This window comes from Fundulus heteroclitus, chromosome 18, assembly GCF_011125445.2.
Source record: "Fundulus heteroclitus isolate FHET01 chromosome 18, MU-UCD_Fhet_4.1, whole genome shotgun sequence".
NCBI lineage: Eukaryota > Metazoa > Chordata > Actinopteri > Cyprinodontiformes > Fundulidae > Fundulus > Fundulus heteroclitus.
In genome coordinates, this window is record NC_046378.1 from 13,888,331 (window position 1) to 13,909,570 (window position 21,240).

General features: G+C 41.6%; 1 protein-coding gene across 2 annotated transcripts in view; it reads right to left on the reverse strand.

Annotated features, from left to right (window-relative positions):
• Positions 1-21,240, reverse strand: part of dner (delta/notch-like EGF repeat containing) — a 72,579-nt gene that overhangs the window by 25,645 nt on the left and 25,694 nt on the right. For both annotated transcript variants that reach the window (XM_021314777.2, XM_021314776.2), the window contains exons 2-4: positions 8,874-9,221; positions 7,750-7,847; positions 1,122-1,285 (exon numbers count right to left, since the gene is read on the reverse strand). In XM_021314777.2, coding sequence (XP_021170452.2) covers positions 1,122-1,285; positions 7,750-7,847; positions 8,874-9,221 — 610 coding nt within the window. The remainder of the gene's footprint in view (positions 1-1,121; positions 1,286-7,749; positions 7,848-8,873; positions 9,222-21,240) is intronic.

Here is a 21,240-nt window from a genome sequence, read left to right on the forward strand (position 1 = left end):
AGAGTCATTGCAGCTTTATGCTGTGAAAGCACGGGCTCAGAATAATCGTACTTTCGTCCAAGGCACAGACTTTGACGTATCCTCGCGTGCAAAGCCCCGTCCAGACCCCCATTAAGGCAGCAGAAATGGGTGCAAATGATTATTTTGAGAGCATTAGTCATACGCGATTAAGCCTGGCGTCTGCAAAAACAAAAATCACATAAGCCAATTGTGTCTCACAATTTGACCTTTCGTCTCTCCTCCTGCTCCTTTGTCTCCCTGTCCTTCCCTATAATCCCTTTCTGGCTTGTCGTCTCTTCTTTGCTCCCCTTCCTTATCTGAATCCCTCTCTGTAGCCCTCCGTTGCTCTCCCCCCCCCGATTTAACTCCACAATTTGGCTTCCTCAGTGAAGCAGAAGAGACGACTGCCACAGAGGTAGCAGACGTGAAGGTCAGCTCCCAGACAGGAAGTATGTGGAAAAGCGTCATGTATGTAGAGCTCTTAAATTACCCCCCCTCACAACTCTCACTACAGCTCTACAGCAACCTAAGCATCCAAATACAGTCTGAAACGATAAAGACAGCTGAAATGTAAACATAAAGGTTATCTTAGTCTGATATGATGACTCATCGATGCAAAGATTTGTTTTTCTCCTCCCTGGCATCTAGAGAACCAACACTGCTAGTGCGGTTTGTGTAAAATTTATTTTAAAAAGTGAGAGTAATTAAAGAAAATGTTTTTTTGTTTTTTTCTTTGGAGCGACGGGGGGCTGCACCTGGTTAGATCAATTTTGGCCGAATGTTTTGGATGATTGTCCTCCTTAATGACTCAGTTGGATCCATAAACTTTTGTAATGGCGTGAACTCTATCAAAGTTCCCAGAGTATTCATAGAAACAAACCTGCAGCATCACAGATCTTCCACTTAACACGCTGAATTAATTGGCTTTGCCACAAATGCATCCTTCGTTTCAAGTCAAAAGATTAACATATTTTCAGACTGCAAACATTTCCATAAACAAGGAACCTCTACATTTCTGTCTGCTTAATAATAATGATCAGACACATCGACCAACAGGTGTGATTGTTTCTGCCACTCTACCACATGGTGGTCGTTGTCATTTCAAGGGAAGAGAGACTCACTAAGGAAGTAGTTCTGTCCCAGGGGCAGCAAACGGTCTGGCACCACCAGGCCATCGGCGGCCTGCAGAAACCATATGGTGGTACCGTTCAGAATAGAGGAGCGGAGAAAGCCCTCTTCACTCACACGCCACAGCACTGGAGCTCCACTGGCATTCACCAGCACCCTGGTGAGAGAAAACAAAGGAAGGAGGGAAACAAAGCATGAAGGACATTAACAGGAAACCAGAGAGTTCAATGAGTATGGTCTCTGGCACCTGCTAGGCCCAAAACACAAGGTTGTGTTCATATATTTATTTCAACTTGTGACTTTTCGGCTGTGTTCTGTAGTACACTCAAAATAGTTATTAAACCCCTCTTTTAGTCAAAATAATGATAATTTTCTAAATGTTCTGATGGACTTTACATTCTCTTTTAATTGTGTGGAGAAATCGACTAAGAACTGCAAGCAGAATACCTACAGAACCTTTTTGTTTGTGGACAGGTGTAATGCCAGTTCGCAGCAGGCGAGGCGCTCCGCCTCTCACGTCAGACGCAAACTGTATGAAAACTGCTAGTTGTGTTTTCATTGTGCTTTTCTATGCTTTTTACAAACTTCTCTAGTTACTATGGTACCACTCTTGGGACCCATAACAAATTGTGGGGGCTCGTCTGGGATCTGCCTCCAACAAAACTATAGAGGAGTGCCGATCCAGTGTTACCACAACGAGAGGTGCCGTGACGACAGCAGATGGAGGTCAAAAAGGGGAATCAGAGGAGAAGAAAATCATATTGCTTTTGAAACAGACTCTTTCATCACGTCAACAGCACACAAACAGCTGGTGTGGTGCATCAAAAACGCTCAGAAAGTGAAGTCGTGTTAGCTAAAGAGATTACAGGCAACAGTCGAGCAGCAGGAAGTTTGGAGGATATAGTTAATGCATATAGATGCATTATACTATGTCCTTAATCACATGCATTCAAGTTGATAAAAATTAGAATAGGCCCTTATCATCCACAGGGGAACCCAGCTGTAGGGTTCAACCAAACACTGTTGCAAATGTTCAGAACCCTCAGAGAGAAAGAGAAAGTCCTCCTGCCCCATGTCATTCATGCATACAATTGCACCAAACATGAGTCAACCGGGTTCTCTCCATACTACCTGCTACATGGTCATCACCCACATCTTCTTTTTAATCTATTCTTCGGTTTGTTGAGGCGAAGAGTCAGAGACAGTGAAGGAATTGCAGCAAAATGGGCAGAGAGGATGACTGAAGCATACAAGGTGGCTAGTGCCAACAGCCACCAGTCAAGGGGAAGCACTGTTATGGCCAAAAAAGCAGAGATGTGAATTTACAGCCAGGGAAGCAGATCATAGTTCAAAACCTTCCTGAAAGAGGAGGACCAGGTAAAGTGAAACCTTACTGGAAGAAAACCATCTACATAGTAAGAGAACAGATTGGAGACAACCCTGTCTATAAGACGAGCAAAGAAGCCACCCTGTGCACACTCTTTGTCTGAATCTGTTAATCCAGGTAAATGACTTACCTGTGGAAACAGCAGCAGGCCACCCTACTTTCAAGTTGAAAACGGGAAAGGAAAATCCAGCTAGATCAGTTAACCCTGTGAATTAGACCCATAGTGGTGAAATAAGTGGCTCAGATGAAGAAGGGGTCTCACATCATTGGTTTTGGATGCCACAAGGATCCCGGAGGGAAAGAAGTGCAACTCATCACTCAGCGACATCCCATGTGCCTCAGAATCAACCAGAGCAAACTAGAGGAACCACTTCAAAAACTGAATGTAGTGGAGGAAGAACGGGGACGACAAGGTGAAAATATGTTACATATGTGGGAATCAGAGGTGCCCCATGACCAACACTAGCAAATATGCGGGGTGGCACAGTTAAGACTGATTAACACCCAACCTAAGAAAGCCCACCAGAGAGAAGCAACCTTGGCAGATGATGACTTATGCTTCCCATGGGCAGCCGACGTGTCAGCCACGATTTGTTAATGCAATAACCTTTTAGTCTTAACATTACCAATATTTTACTGCATTTCTACTGTTCATGTACATCACAACATTATGGATTTTCTCTGAAAACGGCACGATCCAAAACAGGTTTCAGAGTGCAACGTTTTGAAACCATCCGGCTTCCTTTGCCATGTACACAAGAAAAACAGAATCGGCCTGTTTGGGGAAGCCCTGGCACGTGTAGCATGACTTAGTGGAGACAGCTTTTTAGGCAGGAAGTGCTTGTAAGTTGCTGACCTTCAAAGAACATACCGCCAACTAGTGGCTTGGCAAGGAAATTACACGGTTAACACTTGTAGTAGAAACGCTGTGTGCAGAGATCGTGATGACATTTCTGTCACATAGATTTGTTAACAGAAACAAAAAAACAATCCTGTTGATATGGATCGTTTGTCATGTTATTAGGGGCTTAATTATAGCATTTAGTTTTCATTGGGATGAGTCTGTCAGCATCCTTCATCTATTTCCAAAGTATTTTGATCAAAATTAGCTGCTACTTACAACTGCTCATGATTTAATCTGCCCTAGTTGTATCTTAAGAAAAATAACTTAACAACATGGTGCTGCCACTACCATATTTCACTGTAATGTAATAATGTATAATATAATTTATACTAATATAATGCACATTTTGGTGATAATGCTGTTTTGTGTTATAAACTTACCTTTTGGAATTGTGGCCCCAAGATAAAGTTTGGCTTCATCAGATCATTGCACAATCTCCCAGAAGGTTTTGTGAGAATTTAATAAGGCCTGGATGTTTTCTTTGCAAACATATGCAAACATATTCCTTGTTCCAGACAAATGAAGACCACAGTGGATGGCTATCACATGTGGTCACAAATGAAGTCACAAATTTCTGAATCTATACTTTCAGGCTGTTGGCAGCTGTTAGCAGTCCTGTTTTTACATTGGTTATAATCTAAACTTTATTTACAGTATTTAACTGATGTCGAAGACTAAATGCAAGAATGTAAGATTATAAGATTGGTTTGTAAGATATTAAAAGATTTGTTTATATTTCAGTTTAATAATACAGGATACAAACAGTATATCACAATAACAGTGGAAGCAGTCCTACTTTTGAATTGATGTATTATGATTGCTACATCATAAAAGCCTGGTATCCTAACAGGGGTGTGTAGACTTTTAATCTAAATGATGTTTTACAACTTAAAACCTCTAAAATAAAGATAATATTATACAGAGAACTTTGGGGGTTAGTATTCTGTTATCAGACCCTTGGACGTGAGGAGGAGGCCGCAGATAAAAACAAAACACTAAACTGAACCAGCTGCTTGCTGAAAAGGGAGGAAAGATGAGGGCAAAGCTGAACTAAGCTGGATCTCCTCACAGAAAGCCCTCATGAGAGACAGACAGGGGAGCAGAGCGTAATCTGTCAGCTGCAGTTGTAAGAAAGATGCTCCACAGCTCAAGTGAAGCCGCTCGGCGTTAGATGGCGTCGAGAAGCTCTCTAACCTCCCTCCTACACTGAATTAATCTTTCCCATATTAAGCAAAACAACTAAAACAATGTGCGATTATCCTCTTAGCCCTCCGTGTTGTGCAGTTGGTCTAATGAGTGTTTACAGCTGATAAGGGCTGTAATTATTATCACCTCGACAGTGATTTCCCTACAACGTGATGCAGCTGAAAGTGCTGTGCAGAGGAAATGGGGATTAGAAATAGGAGATATGCGATGCACTAAATGAAATCTGGCATCAGAAAGTGATGAAACGACGTTTAATAATTTGTCATTAAAGCAATTAGCCGAGTTAAAAAAGCAAGCCTGATAGATATAGTCCAGAATATATTACAACACACAGTTAACTTCAAAATTAAACTTCAAAATGAAAGTTAAGACCATATGTGGACTGATGCAATAGTTGGCCAAAAATGCTGCAGTGGAGGTGGAGCTGCCTGAAACTGAGGCAATGTGACTGAAATAATGAAATTGTGGTTTGGTCACTTAAAGCTGAAATGCTTTTTTCTCCGCTGGGATCCTGAGCTCAGTAGCAAGGACACCACATGGAGCTCAGATTATCTGGGGATCTATGGCTCCCTAAGGTTTAACAGGAGTCATCTTTTTTTTAGGAATGGCTCCGTAATAAAAAGTATAAGACTGTTAAATGAATAAAATCACTGCAAAAATTGAGGTATTTGAATAGACCGGCTCTCAGGTTTAACATATACTACAGTTCTTTATCATCTTAGGATAAATCACCACTTAATTTTTCCAACAGTTTAAACCACTTTCATTGATGCCTTAGTGAAACAGTACAAGACGTATCAATTTTTCTGATGTAAACCAACACTCTCCCAGACAAATGTCTTTCAAATGATGATGTCCTTTATTAAAGGAAAACGAGTTTGTCCAAACCTTGCCCCACTTGTTAGATCAGAATTAAACTGTAAACACATTTAATCATTTTCACTTCATAGCCAAACCCAGGTCTAATTAACCACTATTCACGCATTTATAAGCTCCAGAACTGACTATTGCAACGCACTCTATGTCCGTGTCTCCAAGTCATCAATCAGCTGTCTACAGCTGGTTCAAATTCGCTGCCTGCTTTTTAACCAACATTCCCTGATGACAGCACATCAACCAGTCCTTTTTTCTCTCCACTGACTCCCAGTTTCTTTGAGGATTGATTTTAAAATGTTGCTATTTGTTTTTAAAGCCCATGATGCTGTTGCCCCTCCATACCTGTCTGAACTCGTGTGCGTTCATAAGCCAACCAGGGCCTTAAGGTCAACAAACCAGCTTTTTGGAAGTATCTAGAGCTAGGTAAAAACACTTCTCAGTCACTGGACCCAGGTTCAGGCTCTTGCCCCCTGACATTCGTACCACTACTGACTTTGTAGTTTTTAAGGCCAGGATTGATACCCATTTATTCAGACTGGCTTTAAACATTCAGTAGCATCGTGCCATATTTTGTATTTTATTTTATACTTACTTTTTAAGTTTTAATTCTGATTCTGTAATGTAGATTTTATGCACTTTAGTCACCTAAACGGCTAAATAAAAAAAAATTGGTTGATTGATTGATTGATTGATTGATTGATTGATTGATTGATTGATTGATTGATTGATTGATTGATTGATTGATTGATTGATTGATTGATTGATTGATTGATTGATTGATTGATTGATGAGTTGGGAATTTCTTTAAGTAAGACAATCAGGCATGGTGGTGGTAGTGTGACGGTCTGGGGATGACTTGCTGCTTCATGATTCAGACGACTTGCTGTTACTGACGGAAACATGAACTCGTTTCTCAACCAGAAAACCCTGCATAAGGATGTCCGGCCATCATGTGACCTTTAGACCACTTGAGTCATTCAATGGGACAATGATTAAAAGCTTACCTGTAGGTTTACGAGTTGTTTTCATGTCCGGACCTAAATACAATTGACACGATATGACCTTAAATTGGCAGTTCAGACCCTCCAATGAGGCTTAATTGAAATAACGCTGCATAGAAAAGTGGGTCTGAACTCCTCCACAGTGATACGAAAGCTTTAGTTCCCTGAACATTAACATTTTATGGCAGCAGGGGTGGCAGAAACCAGTTATCTTTAGGGGTTAAGGGGGAAATTACTGTTTCACACAATGCCAGGTTGCTTTGGACAGCTTTTTTTTTACTGTAATAAGTAAAATCACCATTGGGAAACGTCATTTTGTGTTTATCTTTGCCTGAAAAAACATTTGTGTGGCGATTTCAATCATTTTAGTGGCACCAAGCAAAACAGAACAGTAACCACAGGACTGTAACAACCACTCTGTTTTTGCTCAGCCTAAGTGGATGATATTGGTTCGTTGGCGTCTCCTTCACGACCAGCGTCTTGGTATGCATTCAGGTGTTTTTTGTGCAAATAAAAAAGCACAAAAACAAAGCAGCAGAGGTTGATTGCCTCCCAGCTCGCAGCCTTTAGTCCAGGACCGTTAGCTGAGCTCTGCGCTGTGCCTCTCATGTATAATGAGAACATCAAGGGCATCCAGCAATCACCTTGACCATTCCTTCTGCATAATTCATTGACCACCTCCTTTTTACTGGGCAGTTGTTATTCTGCTTTTAGACAATTGCAGTATTTTATAAATTGAGCGCACCTGCGCAAACGTGATGCAGTTGGGTCACGGGGATTCAAATGAAAGGGTATTAGGGACACAATCTTCTTGGTGAAAAATGTTTCCTGCAGACGTTCCTGCATGGTAAGTATGCAGAAAAACACAATATGCACAACATGCTCTATTTTTATTTCTTCTGTGGGATAATTATGCACACTTTGTGTTTTTGAATCCAGAAAGCCAGGTACATTTTAATCGGAAGCACCTTTTTTGGGGGGGTTTTAGCAGAGCTAGTGGATTTATGGGTTACATAGCGACGGCCAAAGAATGTAGCTAATCTTTAAAAGCCGGAGCAATCGGTCCTTGAGAAACTATTTTTGGCTCCATAGCGACAGGTTGATGGGGCTTGTCGCCAGACGGCAATGTAACCTGGAGCTGATGTCAACCTTAAATTAAAAAGAAGGATGGATTTTCTTGGCTTATAGCGACTCTGTATTTTAGAGGGCAGCAGCCAGTCCTCAAAGCTTCATGACGTCGCTCTTACTTCACAGCGGTCTCTTCAGGCACCTCCAGAGACAGAGTCAGGGTTCCTGATGTCAGCTCACACAGCTCCGGGCTCACACAGTGCAGACCCTCAGTGACCTGAAGCACAAACCACCAACACACAAGTATAAGTTTGACTTTTTCAGAATGTTCAAGATGTAAAAAAGAGAACACCATGTTTAGGTGGTAGTGTGTTATGATAGAATCCTGAATACAGCTGTCTGCCAAAGAATCCTGACAAACAATATGTTGGTGAAGATTCTCAGTCATCCAGGTCATGGTCATTCCAAAAAAGAGTAAAAAACAAAGCAACTGGACTTGTTTTCCGTAGTTGAAGACGTTTCGCTTCCTCTTCAGGAGTAATGTGGAGTACCAAGCTTTATACTACTGTCCAAACCTCAATCCTCACCCTCATACGGGTGATCAAAACATCGCTCCTTTAACCAAGCCAGTAACAACCCTAACGACTCCTCGTTACAGAGGAGTGGACCAGTTTCGGTTCAATCTGCTGCCTTAATGTCTTAAACGACCGCCCATTACTAAGGGGGTGGACCTGTTTCTGTTGTATTTGCATGTTATCTAAGCCATTACAAGGCCTTTGTTTGGGCAGTAGTATAAAGCTTGGTACTCCACATTACTCCAGACTTTTTGAATTGAGAAAGCTTCCTGGAGAGGAAGCGAAACGTCTTCAACTACGGAAAACAAGTCCAGTTGCTTTATTTTTTACTTTTTTTGGAATCCTGACGGACAATGTGCAGCCATCAGTTTGTGAACTTGAGATAAAGTAAATGCACCCCTACATGGTTAAAAAGTACAATTGTCTAGTGTCCTAGTCAAAGTCTGCTTGATTAAAACGAATTGCGATGCTGTGGCATGATGACCCTAAACAGACCAAATTAAAAAGGATTCTGCAAAGAAGATTGGGACCAAGTGCCTCCACAGCGATGTGAAAGACCCATCGCCATTTTATCCACTTGATAGTTTAGGGTACAATACATTTTTCATGTAGGGCCAGGTTTATTTTTAGACAATTTTTTTTTAACTATTTCCCCCTCAGGCAAAGGAAAAAAAATGCTTTTTCATTGGACGTCTACTGGAGTCGAGGTTCAGTGGAGGCGTTCTTACCCTGTCAGCGTCCCATTGCACCACCAGCAGCCTCTGCCCGGGTTTGGGCCGCCACGGCTGCAGGGTGGGAGGCGCCGGCGTGGCGGTGACAGGGACCGTGGTCGGCTGCTGGTGCACAGTGGGGCCCGTCGTGGTGGAGGTCACCGGCGTGGCCAGCTCGGGAGCGGAGGGGGTGGCCGGGCCCCAGTCGGCTGCGGGCAGCAGGTCCAGCGAGATCTGATCGCACCTCTCTCCCTCGTAGCCTTCGGTGCACTCGCACGAGTAGGCCGGCTCGCCCTCCTCCCCGCCTTCGCTCCGGCTGCAGTTTCCATGGAGACAAGGGCTGCTGGCACAGGGGTCTGTGAAAAACTGAGATAATGGAGAGAATAAACAACAAAAACACATCACAGAGAACACAGCGGAGTCAAAGTCGGAGGAAGAAACAGGAGGAAAACATAATTATCTGGCTGGGCTCGTCACTGCTGTTCTCAGCTCGGCTTCGGCTCCTTGTTTGACAGATTTTTACTGCGAAGGCAGAAAATATCAAGAAACAGTCTGGTTTCACTTCAGATGTGTCAATAATAGTAACCGTGTCTTGTGTATGTGTAATTCTAATAGTATATGTGTTTACTGGCTTAATCGAGTCCATACTGTTGGTGTTTAGGTTGTTCTTTTCTCTCATTTGTAATTAATTACTTTTCAGGAGATATTGTTTCGAGCTGTAATCTGTTTCTGAACTGAAGTCGTTGTTCACTGCCATTGCTTTTGGATATTAACAGAAATATATTTCCTATAACTATGTAATTTGTTCCCCCTGTTCCAGTTTTTTCTTCTTTCCTGGATCACGTCCCGCAGTTACCCGTTGCTCTTGTCAAGCCTGGACTTTGTTTCTGTGCTAGTGGATGTATTTTGATTGGTTCTTAAAACTGCGTTATCTTTTGTTGAAGACTTTACCTTCAAATGTTTCTGCATGACTGATTTAGATCCTTCTACCAAAAAAGATTTTTTTTTGTTTTGTTCTTTATATAAAAAAGTTCCCACCAGGAGAGAGAAGACATTTACATTTTACATAGAATTTCATCTGCCTATCTCATTTATTATGCTAACTCTTGGTATTTTTTTGTGTTTTGTTGCCCCCGACCTGGACTTTAAATGGATAGATGAGAGATTGTACCATTTCAGACCATTACGACAACTTTGAAGATGTACTTTTCTTTTTTTTTTACTGTGGATCATGCGGCAACTAGGATAAAATAACAGAAAAGTTCAGCATGCAAAACTGTTCATCCCCACTAAAGTCAGTACTTTGTGTAGCCACCTTGTAACAGCAGTAAGTAGCTTTGGGTCAATCTCCATGTGCTTGCCACATCTGGCCTCTGGGATTTCTGCCCATTCCTCAAGGGTATACACTGCTAAAAGGGAACTAAAAGTAAGTAAAATTGTCTTAAAATTAGTGTATTAGTCCTTGATTTGAGTAGGTAAATAAGATGATCTGCCAGCGGAATAACATTTTTGCAATTAAAATAGGAACAACTCATCTTTATCATCTTATTTCAAATTTATTATAGCTAATTATCTTATTTTAGGGGTAAAATACTCATTCCATTGGCAGATAATCTTATTTACCTGGTCAAATCAAGGACTAATACACTCAAATACACTCACCAAAGATAGCATTTTCCACATTGGCCAAAAAGTTCCATTTTAGTCTCATCTGACTAGAGCACCTTACTCCATACATTAGGAGAGTCACCCAGGTACCCAGTTTGCCGTTTTGGCAAACTCAAAACGTGTTATTTTCACTGAAAGCATCATTTGGCCCAAGATTATGAAAAAGTAGAAATCTTGGAGTTAAGGAACAGAAACACCTTTATATGAGGAAATAGTTGTAAACACGGTTTACGCCGTATAACAGAGCTTATAAATCCCTCCATAGGGTTCCAGTTTGTCAAGTCTCCAAGCGGACAACATTTGTCCCGCCTTTGTCCTCCTGACTGGGTAAATCACCTTGCAGATCTTTGGTAGTGCTTCTCCAGTCTTGAATGGCTTGCTGTACCAGTGTTGATCCTTCAGGAGCAAAAGCACTAAAAGGCGTAACATTCAGCTCCACAAACACCTCTAAATTTAATAACTGTGTATTCTATATTTCTGCTTCTGTGATTGTATGACAATCAGAATGAGCAATGCGATGCCTTTGTCAAAACTATAAATATAATATTCCAGCTGGATATAAAACCCTTTTCTGTTTTAAATAAAACCTGAATAAATCATGTTCTGAACTTTTTATTTGCTGTGAAATTATTCCTCAATAAGTTATCCTACCATGACAATCTCAATACTTAATCTACACACTGTGCTTGTGTTTTCTTACTGTCACCATGTAGCAGTAAGAAGAACGCTCCCTGACAGCCTCCTTCATGCCGGTTTCCCCCATAAATAATGACTTACATTTAGAGGAAACCTTCTGGCACCTATGCTGAAAATGAGAGATGATTAAACTCTAGGTTTAAATCTATAGGTTTAAGCATATCTGTTATCCTGTTGCTTCCTCCTAATTGATCCGTACGTTTTCAGAGCAGCGGAGAAGCAAGCCCCAGAAATCTGAAACGCCAGCTGTCCAATTCCAATGAAACAATGTGAGTACGGACAGAAAAAAAAACACAAAAGCCTCGACTGCAGAGGGAGAACAAAGACTTTGTAATGACTCTCTTAGTGGATCCCCCTTTGCTGCGTGCAGATGTGCGCCTGTGAACGCGCCCTTGTGAGAGAAACAGTGAGTGGCAGAGCAACAGAGACTGATTAACAGTCTGTTCTCGCCACGGCCAAAGTCACAGCTCATTAGTGCTAATCTCTCTGTGACGCTTCCACTCTTTGCTCCTCTGACTTTTTTTTTTTGTTATGTTTTGGAAGTCCACTCTCACGCTCGCACAGTTTGATGCTCTTATCTCTGCTCGCAGTCTGAATTCATCAACCTTTAGGGGGAAACGACGACGCCTTTTCAGGGTTAGAGGGAGTTCTGGAGTCCGACACGTGACTTTTTTCTTGTGTCACTCCAGATTGGTCTCCAAGCCAAAGAGCCCATGTGCTCCAAGAACAAGACCTAAAGATCAATACCAGGAAAAATTAAATATTGTCTAAAACTTAGAATTCAGCATCTTTACAGCTTGAGTGAACTTCTAATATATCCAGACCCATTTTACTGGGGCATATACCCCAAAAGTACATGTCCTGTACCCACAAAAAATGACCAACAAACTAACGAAACTCATGAACAGCAACTTTCCTGAATGTCCACATTAAAAAATTACAAGAAAGTCAAGCACCTGAGAGGTAAAATACGAGGGAAAGACAAAAGAATGAAGTATTCTTAAATTTTTGTAGACAACACGACATCTTGAAGCCAGTTTGTTTTAAAAACGGACTCTAAAACCTCGGAAGATCCCAGCAAACTTGCTTAAGAAAGTCCAAGAGTAGAGGTTTTCATATTTCCATGACTACGTTGGTGTATAGCCGTGCGGGAGGGACTGGGAGTAAAAAAGCAGCCCTGCAGTTTCTCCAGAACAGGCCCACTAACAGCGCCTGTCTCCAGAAGTCAGAGGACGAGAGCCAAGGTACAACAACCTCCAAAGGTCACCAGTCCATCGCTGGACAAAACATAACCGAGAACGATGCAGGCGTACACTCAGACTTCACAATGGCCAATTAGCCTTCACCTACAGCGCCTTGTGCAAAAGTTGAACCTGTCACAAAGCAGCGGCAGAGAGCGGCTGTGTTTCACCCGGCGGCTTGATAAAACCAACTGTTCCCAGTTAATCAGGGGAATCAGGATGCTTTTAAAACACCACTGACCATTTGAAATAAGGTGAAACCTTGACATTTCCCACAGACTCCAACAACCTGCGACGGATGCAGTACGTGCTCATATTGACGGCGTGTTGTAAAATCAAATTTTGACACACATCCATATCCTTTAAAGTCAGAGGAAACGTGCCGGTAAACTATAAATGTCACTTTATACCTATTTCACCCAGGGGTATGAATAATCATGGGCTTAACTTAATATTTAGCAGCATGAGTGTACAACTATATGCCACACGCAATATACACTTCATTTTCTATAAATATTCATGCATTTAGGTTTGCTTCTCTGCGTCATTCCGGCGGTTTGTTGTTGTTGTTCTTGTTCATTATGCCCCAGGCTCTGGCAAAACATGTGAATCGATTCTTTCTAAGCAGCCGATGATAACCACTTCATCTATATCCCCACAAGCACCGACACACAGAACAAAGAGATCCTCCGAGGCCAAATTAATTGCTTCGCAAGGTGATGTGATCCTCTCTTTAATTTGAGACGGTCGCCCCCGAGGAGGAGGGATCAATACAGCCGGGCAGAGGAAAGCAGCAACACTACTTACCTTCTTTTAAAGAGGGGGGGGGGGGGGAGGCTCTTGCTCCTGCAGATTTACCAGACGCACACAGACATGTTCTGGCAGTGGGACATGCTGGCACTCGCGCACACTTGTCATAAATTTCTTCTTCACGGCATATTTACAGAGGCTAAATGCTGCTGCTGTGTTCCAGCTTCTGTTTAACAGAGATACTCACAAGTGGCTGGCTGAGTAACACTTCTGCTGGACTGTACAAGATTCTTTTCTTTCAAATTTTTGCTTTTTTTTTTATTGATCTATATTTAAAGCTGAACTGAACTGTGGGTTACAACGGTGCTGCTTTATCTGAGTGCAACATGTCCCACCTTGCACCCTCTAATAACCTGCAAAGATGTACATATGATAAAACGATGAACAAAATCTATTGCCGTTTTCAATCTGCCCGATTTTTGTCATATGGAGCCAGTTCACTCTATTCTTACATTTGTTTGGTAACATTTAGCATGACAGCGTCCAGCGATTCTGAGAAGTGCCTCAACACTGTCTCATCCCCAATGGTTTGGTCCAAATCACATAAAAGTTCTAAATAATAATAATAATATTAATAACTTCTCGCCCATTGACAGCTGGAGATAGGCACCAGCATCCCTTGCCACCCCACAGGGGATAGACGTGTTGGAAAATGGATGGATGGATGATAATAACTTGCAGTTCCTGTCTTGAAAGGTAACTTATAAAATTGTTACACAAAAGAGCAAAATCTGCACAGAGAACATAAAGCAGAAAACATCTGCAGCAGCAAAGATTAGAGGATTATGGCTTACCGGAGATCAGCGTCGACTGTTACGCTCTGTGCACCTACCAGGTTAATCATGTGGGTTTTTTTTAAATGTGGGTTTTTTTCATGGTCCGTGGAGGACTTTTCTCACATCAATCAATCAATCAATCAATCAATCAATTTTATTAGTCAACTGCAATTTGCATTACAATCGAAATTTCAGTTCCAGTACAACCGTCCATCACATACACTTAACAAACATTTTGGGGGAACGATTGACTGAGGCCTTGCGTTGCCAGGAACACACACAGTCGGCCGCTGCTACATGAGCGCTAGCCGTGAGGTGCGTTCCCCAAACTGCCCCAGACCCCGCTTTACACGGGGTCCCTAGGCGCTGCCTTGAGATCTGTTGAAAAAAGATTTACACTGGGCTAGTGGAGGAGAGAAAAAAGACAGGTGCTGCACAATTTGTGTTTCCACACAAAATGTGAAGCATCCGACAAAAAAACCTCATTTGCACAAAAAGCACAATCAATGACGAGACACATATATGCAGAAGGTAAACATTTGAGTTCTGGTCGGGTAAGTCATCTGTATTTGTGAGCATATGTGTGTCTGGGTGCATGTTGTGTGGAAATCTGTATGTCCATGAAGGCCGTCCTCCGGCAGGCAAGTGTCCTTGATGGAAAGTCTTATCACTCTGCCGCTCCGGCTTGACTCCTCCACAGATGTCCGCAGGAATGTGGGGTAGCAGGGAATTTGTGCGATGTCGCCATAACAACCAGGGAGAATTTGATAGCGGGGAGTCCGATTTGAAGAAAACAGAATTTGTTATGAGAACAAGCTGACACCAACTTTTCTGTCAGCCTTAGAGTCTTTTCGCCGCTGGCTCCAGGATCCAATATTCCAATAATCCAATCGATGGGCTAGTAACGTTCACACTTCCAGGTTTTATCCCATCTCACCTCTGTACCACAACCGCGGTCAGCTTATCAAGCCGTCCGTTTTGTTCATTCAACGACCTCGTGATCGCGTCGACTGCCACTGGCAGTCTCATCAGGGCCATATTTACCGCCAGCAGCTTTTGAAGGTGTTGATACATTAAATATCCTCCAAAGCCAAAAATGAGGAATCCAAGTATCATAAATCCGAATAAGTAGACATCTTCGACGTCCTCAACAGAAAGAATTGAGAGGCACACCGTGGACCATTTCTGCCACGGGTCCAAGATGTATCCCGCAAAAAAAGTTCCGTCGGGACAGGCACGCTCCCCGGTCCTTTGCTTTCCAGTTGAAAAAATTTGATCAATAGCGTTGAGAGACCAGCTGACGAGATCCATAATTGCCTTAGAGCTTTCGGTTGCTATGAAGAAATGGCACAAATGCCAACATGTCTGGTAAAGAGAGTCCACCTGAATGCAACCCAGTCTCAGAATAAATGCAGCTCCTCAGTGACGGCCAAACTTTTCGGCTATTGGGCCGAAATTGTTAAATCGAAAGCACACGGGGGCCAAAACATTAACACAAATAAATAACATAACCAAAAATACTGACACTGCCCAACAAAATATGATAATTTTAAGAAAAGATATTAAACTTCATATAGCCTCTTTTATCAAATTAATTCCAATCAGATTTTAATGCACCAAAGTCTGCATTTAAGTAAACGTCGCCCTTTTTACTATTAAATTTAAGTGAATGTAAAAAAGTGTGCTTGTGTTCTACCAAACATTCAATTAAACATTCAACTGTAAGATCTTCACTTGTCTATAATATATTTACTCTATCCATCCATCAATTTTCTGACCCGCTTTATCCCTCATGGGGTCACGGGGGTTGCTGGTGCCTATCTCCAGGCGTTCAATGGGCAAGAGGCGGGGTACACCCTGGACAGGTCGCCAGTCTGTAGCAGATATATTTACTCTAATTAAAAATAAAAAGTTTCCATATGCAAGAAGCCACTGATGCTGGTTGGGCAAATTTTTCTTGAAATTCAGTAGGAGGGCCACACAAAATCAGCGCAGGGGCCACAAATGGCCCCCGGGCCACACCTTGGACACCACTTCCGTAGCGGTTTGTCAGAGAACATTAAAGACCGTCGAAGACAGCAGACAGGTCAGGGATAATGTTGTGGAGAAGTTTGACGCAGGGTCAGGTTACGAAACAACATCCTGTTATGGTTTGTTGTTTAAATTGGGAAATTTTTTGCTAAAAGTTAAAGCTAGTCTAATTAGAAATAGGCTGTGTGGAGGTATTGCTGCAGCAGCTCTTCCTTTGGTACTAGATGTGTCTCTACACTTAGCCAGGTTAAGACACCCACAGAATAACATTTGCAAAAAAACAGAAAATGTCACCATGTCAAGACGTTCCTTCAGTTGATGTCACATGAGGAGACACCCCCCCCCCCCCATCAGGGGTAGTGTCTAAGTTAGAAAAGGAGGTGAGACCATGACTTGAGGCTCCTCCTCTTCAGGAGGCTGCCCGCGTTGTAAGAGCCTCAGCGCTGAAACCTGTAATCATTTCTCTGCCACATTTAGACTAAAGTGTTAAAGTCTAACTCTGAATTTTAATCATCTTTAGAGTGTGTTTTATTTTGGCGAACCTCTTAGAGGAAGTAACAGATCGGAGGGAGCTAAGATGTTTCAGCAGCGATTGGGTGTGGTACAGGGACAACTCCAAGCTTTGAGCATCTACCTGGGCTCTGTTCAAACCCATCGTCCAAGAATGAAAAACATTTGATACAACTGTAAACCTACCGAGACACAACCGTCCACCTAAACTGACAGCTTGGAACCGGAGAACATTATTCAGGGAAGCAACCAAGATGCTCATGGTAACTCTGGGGGGGCAGGAAGCAGGAAAATCTGTTGGCGCGACATCAATTAATCAGAAGCAAGCAAGGAAGCCTTCACAAACAAAACCATGAGAGTTTGCAGTGAAAGGTGGTTCTACAAAGTATTGACTTAGGGGAACTAGGAACAAATTCGTGCTACACTTTTTAGACTTTTATTTGCAAAAGAAAAAGTCATCATTAAAACCATAATTTTTCCCTTCATCTTCGCAGTTAAAAAGGTTCTTTGTGTTGGTGTATTCAGAGAAATGCCAACAGAATACTTTGACATTTGTAGTTGTAATGATGAGACAGATTTTGAAAATGTTCAAGGCATATAAACCCTTTTGCAAGCAAACGTAGGTGTAATACTCATCAGCATTTACCCCGGCTGTGCTCAGCTGTTTGAAGCACCAAGGACAGCCTGTCGACAGAAGCCGGACAACTAAAGAGTCACACACCTTTGATGAGGAGTTTATATTAAAAACGTGTCCTCCTGAACACATTTCCCAGTAAATCTGAAGCTCTCCTCAACCTTCTGACTGAATGAACCACAAGGAGCCATTTTCCACACAGATTACCTAATCGAACTAAATTTTAATGCTGCATCTCCAGCTTTGCCACCTTGTGTTCAGTATTTGAGCTGAGTTTGTTCAGCAGCCTCCTTCTGTTGGACTAAATCTGCCAAATATTAAAACATGTATTTGTTGTTCAAATATGAATTTAGGTGTATTTTTTCCCAAGTTAAAAACTTAAAAGAAACTTTTTGCCAGGAGACAGTGGGTATAAAAATGTAGACTTTCCAATTTAACATGTGCTGCACTTACAAGAATGGACTCTAGCCTCAGTTCAGCTACAACTCCCTCCAATGTCAGCATTTTGTCAGATAAATCATACAAATTCCCATCAATTTCCCATCAGTAATGAGAAATGGTGTGTACTTTTCTGCCATGGCCCAAAGCAGCCAATTTAATGTGTGAAAAGTATTCTAGAAACACTGATCGTTTGTTTACCTTCAAGTGCAGATGTTCTGAATAAAGTAATGAGACTACCGAATCCATCTTCTCTGCTATTAACTAGATGTTGCTTCTGTTTTCTTTGTGAGAAACCAAAGGAGTATCAACCCATGGCTATCTGATCCAGACACAGATGGATTTGGGTCTCAGGGTATGCCAACGTTTTATAAAGTTATGGGTGTAAAGTCTCTTCAGTGAGAAAGCACCGATATTGATCTTTCAATAGCGATGTAGCACTGCATGTCCCACACCTGTTGCTGTGCTCTGCCAGTCAGCTGGCTGAAAGAAAGGTCAAAAGTGCTTTTAGTTTGCTTACAAGACGCCCAACTTCAGCTGTATGGAGATACTTCTGGCCGTTAGAGACACGGAGAGCCGAGATGTGGAAATTCAGAGATGAAATCTAGAGTTGATCAGCTATGAGCCGCACGTCTCCCTGCCTGAATGCTAGCGACCTGAGCAGAATGTCTCAACTAATCCAGCAGCTAATATCTGGTTTTTTTTTTTTTATTTAGTCTATATGCCAAAATAAGGGTTAAACTTTAAAATAAATTTTAGATTAGACTAGTTCGTTATTTTTTTCTTCATTGCTAATAATTGTGTTTAACTGTCTGTGTCTTGCCACTGTCATACCCAAATTTCCCCATTATGGGACAATAAAGAAGTTTTATCTTATCTTAAACATAAAACAACTTAAAATCACAACCTGTTCCACAGTTATTCTACAATATTGGCCAGAATGCTAACACATTACGAGTAAACACCAAAAACTCGTCCCTGTGCTCGCATTTGAAGGCCCCTCTTATTACCGCCACCCTGTGGTGACAGCCGTGAATTACAATAAAATAGGGACAAAAACATAATCAAATATTTATTTTTTCCAATCTTTTCTGTCTATCCTTGATCAGAATCAAAAGAACAATAAGCAAATGTGCAGAACCTTTTTATAGCGGTAAAATAATACAAATGATATATGTTTTCATTTTAGCAACAGTAGGAATGAATGTTGCTATTCTGTAAAAAAAAAAAATACAAATACAAAAATAAAAATCCAGATAAAATGTATATGTTTGTTTTAAATGTTTTTGTTGATACAGGGATACAGTGCAATAACAATGTTTTTACTTAATGTTATCATACTGAAGGGGAATATACTCGTCCGTGTCTGATCCTAGCCAATCCATTTTAACATGACGATAATTAAATTAAATGTTGAATCTAATTACAGAAGAGGAATCTACATCAGCGAATAGACAATTTTATGGACCTCCCACTGCTGTAATGGTCTTCTTCAAATACTGCTTAAAAGAATTTGAAATGTGACATTTTCTCTTTTTAACAAATCTCAGCCTCAGAACCCCTGCGACCTTTGGGGATTATCAGGACTGCTCCGTTTCGCCGCTCCGGCAGCCGTTTTGCTGCTGAAAGCGTGACTCATTGGAGTTAGATAAGACAGCAGGGGGTCGCTCTAATGGCCATCTCGTTCAGCTAATTACATGAAGACTCAGCTGAAACACGCGCACAAAAACACACAAAGATGTGCGAGGTTGAGGGAGAAGACACGGAATCTAATCTTTTTTGCAGTTTTCTTTGGGGAGGTGGGGGCTGAAATTATAATCTTTGAAGGCTTTTATTAGTAGCTACCAATCGTTATCATCCACTGTGGCATAAAATAGTTCTACACCTCCTTTATCAACAATAAATATGAATTTACATCACAGGAGTGCTTGATGTTCCTGGTTAGAGGATCTGTTTTCAGTCCCATGAGGAACCTGAGCAGCAGCTTCATGTGACTAGTCTACACGAGTCTTGTCTTTCATGTTTTACTGATGAGCAGTGTTGTTAAATATTGATAGGCCTGATCTAGATACGTCTGCTTTTTCAGGCTGGACTAGTGCTTTTTTTTTCCTGTTTTTTTTTTTTTGTTTGTTTTCCAGGCAGTTGCTGCTTGCTGAATTCAGAAAGCAGAAACTGGAGCACCGCTGTGCATTGTGTGATCTCAGAGGAGCAGAGCAAATATCAGGAAACATGAAGCAGCGGAGAAAATACAACCGTGCAGCCAGCGCACAAGTTATGTACCCAACACACACAAAACAACGACTGACAGCCGGGGAATAACGCCGCATCGCCACATTCTGGGAATTACTACCTCCACCGTGCGAGCGCAACAACCACGGAACAAATACGGAGTAATTACATAATCAATCACACAGCAATTAGCTGAATGAACCAAATTAAACTTTCATATAGCCAACAGTGATTCTCATCTCCAACGTGCGGCGCATAATGAGCAGCAGCAATTCAGCTGAAACAAGATATTTAATTCATGATGGGTGACAAAATAACGCTTGGAAATCATTCTTCAAAAGAGTCATTGGTCCCTTTTTTTTTAATTTTCCCTCCTGTCACTGCTTATGAGGTTTGTTCCCTTGCTTGGATTGGACAAGATAATCTTCACTGTTAGAAGATCGCCTCAACAAAAGCACTGAACGCTGCAGCCAGCATGTCATTTTTTAATTTGAGTCGAATCTGAACCACGCGCCTAATGTTTGAGAAAGGAGTTTGTCCTGTAACCAGTGGGTTGCCGGTTTAAAACCTTGCTCCGTCATCCTAACCTGGCTATATACCTTTAACCTAAACTCAATTCACACCTCAGTCCTAAACCTAGCCGTTAGCAGAATACAAAGTGAGGACCAGCACAATGTCCTCACTTTGTGTTATAACTCTTCAACAGTATACATGGAATAAAATGTTAAATGCAGTGATTTGAGCCTCTGATTTAACACATGCATATGTTATAGATGTGCAAGGATTTCACACACCCATCAGTCAGAAAACAACTCAGCATGAAACCCCCTAACAAGTCCGCTTATCACTTCATGGAGACGTTTAACTACGCCTTCTCAAATAATCCCAGGAGGAAATTTGCACACTTTTTCACTTTCATGAAAACTAAACCGTTGTTTCTTAGTTAAACATGTCAAGCTTCATTGTTTTCCGCCATATTTCTTTTTAAGTATGTTATCGGCAGAAGAAAAACTGGAGCAAAGACAAACCTTCCTACTTTCCAAACAATACGATGTGGAAAACAGGCCAGCTCTCGGGGCGGTGATGCCCGTTTCCAATAAGATGCCCACAATGATGCTAATGGTGTTACCTATTAACAATCAGCGCACAACAAAGCCCTTTTGTGAGAATGTCACGGCTCTAAATAGAAGGAGATGGCTAAAGATAGAAGTTTCCTCTGATCAGAGAAAAAAACAACATCACCATTGTTTTGTTGAGCTTAAATGGACCAGAAAGCTTAAATGATGTCCTGGTTTGCTTTTTTTCAGCCTCAACCAGTCGTATTGCTGCTTAAACAGAACCTTTACAAAGTC